This window comes from Larimichthys crocea, chromosome X (genome assembly GCF_000972845.2).
Source record: "Larimichthys crocea isolate SSNF chromosome X, L_crocea_2.0, whole genome shotgun sequence".
Taxonomy (NCBI): domain Eukaryota; kingdom Metazoa; phylum Chordata; class Actinopteri; family Sciaenidae; genus Larimichthys; species Larimichthys crocea.
This window is the reverse complement of record NC_040020.1, coordinates 7,345,641-7,350,128: the sequence shown is the minus strand read 5'-3', so window position 1 is coordinate 7,350,128 and position 4,488 is coordinate 7,345,641. Positions and strand designations below refer to the sequence as shown.

Below are 4,488 nucleotides of genomic sequence, written 5' to 3'. Positions count from 1 at the left end.
ACGTGACTTCAAAGAACGTTTCAACACGGCGACCTGCAAGCGAACTTGTTTAGTTACAACTCGACTGCCATCAGCCGCGTCTAAACTTTAACAGAAGCTGCAAGAATGCGGCCCCATGTTCGCGTCTGTGTTTTGTGTGAACCGCTGACCGGAAAATCCTAAAATGACGACGGGCAGTCATCAAGTGGATCAGAGTGAACCACGCAGCAACTCGTTATGATGCGATCAGACTTTACAGGAATGAACAAACATATTGTTACGGATGGAGCCAGCAGATCGCTGGACGTGAAAAACCATGGATCAGGAGAAGAACTGAAGGTCCGACACTGCGTAGATATGAATTCCTGCTGCACTGTGCGTGACATGTTCGCTTTTTAGGCTAGTTTGACAAATGCCCTGATGTGAGTGTGCAGCGGTGGCGCTGGTACACAGTGAGCTGGACTGACCTGCAGCAGACGTGGGTTGAGGAAAGCGCCTCTCCCTGGTAGATCTTCATGTAGCCTGGAAAACAAAACGGGAGTCGACTTCAGCACGTGGAAAGAGTTGAAACGTCACGCTGAGCCGGTGGACTGAACGAGACTGAAACTCAATTTTGAAGTACGGCAGCAGGTCTCTGCAGGTGATCGTTCACTACGCCTCGATCTCGTTCTGCCACCAGGTTCGCTGAGACGCAGCGTTGGGACATGTTCACCAGCTCCTGTCTTAAGTCCTCAATCGATATCTGAGACAGCAACAGTCGACGTCCCACAACTCCACCTCATCGCATGTGTCGCTGCAGCAAGTACCCGAGCGACCACAAAACATCCACGCAATCGAGCCCAGAGATTTTTCTGTTTCCCTGGTTCTTTTTGGTCGGTCGGTTGCCTTTGTCAGTGCTCACCTTGAGCCTCCGTCAAGTGCGGGTTGGATGGCCACCCTGATGCCTGGGTAGGCAGCAGGGAAGCAGCTGATGTTTTGGATAAGCAGTGGTGGATGTGCTTCCCCCCTGACAGCTTCATCTCCTCGTTTTTGGTTTCTGCTTCACCTGAACAACAAAACATCGAACTCATGAACGTCGAACCGTTCAGCCCGCACTTCCACAGACCTGATGACGTGACACCAACCGGCATCCTTTTCTCCGGAATCTCTGCCCCCCTCCAGGCTTACTGATGCTCTCTGGATAACTCCATTCTCTGCTCAGGCCCATCATCGTCTGAACCAAGAACCTTCGTCTGCTGCTCCGGAATGCCTTTATCACAGGTCATTAAATAAATGGTTCGGACCTTAACTGTCTTTTAAAGGACAAAACGTTGTTACAAGCTTTTTATTGCTTTGCAATGAGATAAAGTCACCAATTGAGGAGCTTTTCACCAGAGTTGGGACACGTCGCCCCTTCATTTAAGGAGCTCGCTGTCCTCAGACGGTAAACGAAGCCTCTTAAATCAACCTGAATATTAACGTGAAGCTCACACTGAAAGGGTTACTCGTAGACTTCCTCCATGGCCGTCCCGGACTCCGTGGTGAAGAGCGCAGAGAGGGAAACATCGGTCATCTTTGAAATCGAGTAAAGCACCACAACAGAGTCGAAAGCGCCACAACAGAGTCATAAAGCTCCACAACAGAGTCATAAAGCTCCATCAGGCACAGGGAACGAACGTGTGCACGTCTGACTGCTGCAAGCACTCCGCCGGTCCATCAGAGATGTTCTATTCACGGACAGAACCTAAAAGCTCAAGGCAGCAGGAGGACGAGCGACAAAACAAACTGTAAAAACTTTGCGGTGTCCGAGCACTGAGCGGGAAAGACCCGACCCTGCAGAGATCAGAAACATTAGAACAAACCAAGCACTGATCCCACGAACGGACCTGCCCCGACTCGGTTCCGACCTCGACAACAACGACACGACGACAACAGGAAACAACAACAACACGTAGACGACCCTTGGAGCCAAACTAACAAAGATGCAGGTTTTCCATGAATGTAGCGTACGTAGCATGACTGATACTGACATGGAGGTGGCTGCAGGTCTCTTCCTGAACGTTCTGGGACAGGTTGTACACCTGAAACACACAACACACTGGGGTGTTGTGTTTTGGGTGGTGGTGTTGGTTAAACCACCTGGAACCAACACAAACACACACAACACATTAAACCTGAACCACACACACACACACACACACGCAACACCGGAAACACACACACACACACACACACCGGCACAGAGCTGGTCATGGTGCTCAAGGGCCGAACACGTGGCGCAGTCTTTGATGGTGGACGGGCTGTCAAACGCCCCCTGTGTGTCAATTAGCAGAACTGCAACTGCAACAACAACAACAACCAACAACCACAACAACAGCAGCAGCTGAGGCAGAGGAACATCAGAGAACAAGCAGCAGATACATTGTGTCTAAAATCCTTATCCAGGTTGAATGAAAGTTGTAAGGTTCGGTTCTGTCAGTGAGGACCCACACAGATCGGAGCAGCTCAAGTCAGTGGAACGGACCTGCTGCCGTCTGGTTTCTCCACCACGAAAACCTCGCCCAGGCCAGGATCCCTTGGATCTCCCGGCTCGCAGCCGCATTCGCCAGGGGAAGCCCTCTCGGTGAGGGGCTTCTTCCCCCGCTCTCCCCCGCCAACTCTCCCTCACTGACTCTCTCTCCCCCACAAAGCACAGACTACTGCACAACAACACGAACTACACCGCACAACACACGAGTCTCTCTCGCACGTTAACAGCACATGCAGAGTCTATTACGACATGTGACGCGTTAATTCACGTCACGTGAGGAACATTTAGTGTGGAAACCAATATGAAGGCGAGGAGACGATCGGACGTGAAAACAAACATCAGGACTTTAACGGGACGGCGCTTGACACTCTTGGAGGTTCTGCTGACAGGAAAACGTGTTCCATGAAATCATACCGACTCACTAGCCGAACACAAAAGGCCAGAAACTTTGATTCCTCTTGTCCCATTGTTGACCAGGACTGACCTGTGCAGTGACCTGCCCTTTGTGGGCGGGCTTATGCTATGCATAAAGGTGGTCTTTATGTGCAGCATAGAGCTAAACATGTATTATAAACATAAATTATAAACATGAATAATATTGTTATATTATATATTGTTTATATTATAAACATAAATAATATTGTTATATATTGTTTATATTTTGATCAGGTGTAAGGGGGCGGGGCAGCCAGCAGGGGGCAGCAGCTGAAAGCCGGAAGTCCATGTTCACGTTAAAAACTACAAAATAAAAGACTTCCGGCTGATCAGTGGCAGCAGCTAAGCATGCTGGGACATTTTATGATGACGAGGAGGAGGAGCTGTGACGTCATAGTTTTTGTGCCGCTGTTTGACCTGCTCGCGCACCGGAAGCTGCGGAGGACTCTTCTCCTGTCTCTCTGTCTGTCTCTGTGTCTGTCTCTCTGTCTCTGCCTGTCTGTCTGTCTCTCTTTGTCTCCATGCGGGTCTGTCTCCCGCACCGACCTTAAACGCCGGGCCTTCCTGGAGCCGCCGCCCCGGCCTCCCGCTCGCTCCGGCCGGCGGAGCCTCCCAGCTGAGCCCCGCTGAGGTGGCCTGGTTCCCGGGGAGTGATGCTGTAGAGCGGCCGGCGGAGGAGATGCTTCTTCCGGACTGACGAAGCAGAAAGTGTCGGTGGAAAAGCAGGAAGATGTCCGGCAGGATGCCTCTGACCCCGGTGAGCGAGAGAGAGTCCGAGCAGGTGAGTCTGCAGTAAAGAAGGTAACTTATTATCAATGTTATCAATGTTATCAATGTTATCAATGTTATCAATGTTATCAATGTCTTTAATGTTATTAATGTTATCAATGTTATTAATGTTATCAATGTTATCAATGTTATCAATGTTATCAATGTTATCAATGTCTTTAATGTTATTAATGTTTTTAATGTCTTTAATGTTGTGGGTCAGTTTGTGACGTGTATTAATGTTTATGTTTAAGTTGTATTACCTTTGTGTTTGGATCCGTGCCTTGCTCACAGGGTCCTCGGCAGCTTCGGTGTCTCATGTTTCAGGTGTTAAAGGGTCTGTAAGAGGCGGCCCTTTAACAGTCCTCAGACCGCAGGTTTCACCACGTTTTAGCCCCTTCCTTTAAAAACTACACTACCCACAATGCCTCTCTTCTTCTGACAGGGGTATGCTAACAGCTAACGTAGCCTTCAGTGTTTTGACCCAAACCATCTTTTCACAGCGCTAACCTAACAAGAACGCAACCACAACGCTGCCACAACGCTGCCACAACGTAAAATGTCTTCATTCAGTTCATAACATTTAATGTAACGGAACGTCCAGGTTTTAGACAGTCTGCAGGGACGTCACGGAGACTACGTCCAGGTTTTAGACAGTCTGCGAGGACGTCACAGAGACTACGTCCAGGTTTTAGACAGTCTGCGGGGACGTCTCAGAGACTACGTCCAGGTTTTAGACAGTCTGCGGGGACGTCACAGAGACTACGTCCAGGTTTTAGACAGTCTGCGGGGACGTC

The 4,488-nt window shown here is 49.6% G+C and overlaps 1 protein-coding gene across 1 annotated transcript in view; it reads left to right on the top strand.

Moving 5' to 3' along the window:
* The first annotated feature begins 3,275 nt into the window (after nucleotides 1–3,275).
* The window catches only part of mark1 (MAP/microtubule affinity-regulating kinase 1), a 14,329-nt gene continuing 13,116 nt past the window's right edge, over nucleotides 3,276–4,488 (top strand). Inside the window, exon 1 of the mRNA XM_019257158.2 lies at nucleotides 3,276–3,704. Within this exon, the coding sequence (XP_019112703.1) occupies nucleotides 3,654–3,704 (51 nt within the window). The 5' untranslated portion in view covers nucleotides 3,276–3,653. The remainder of the gene's footprint in view (nucleotides 3,705–4,488) is intronic.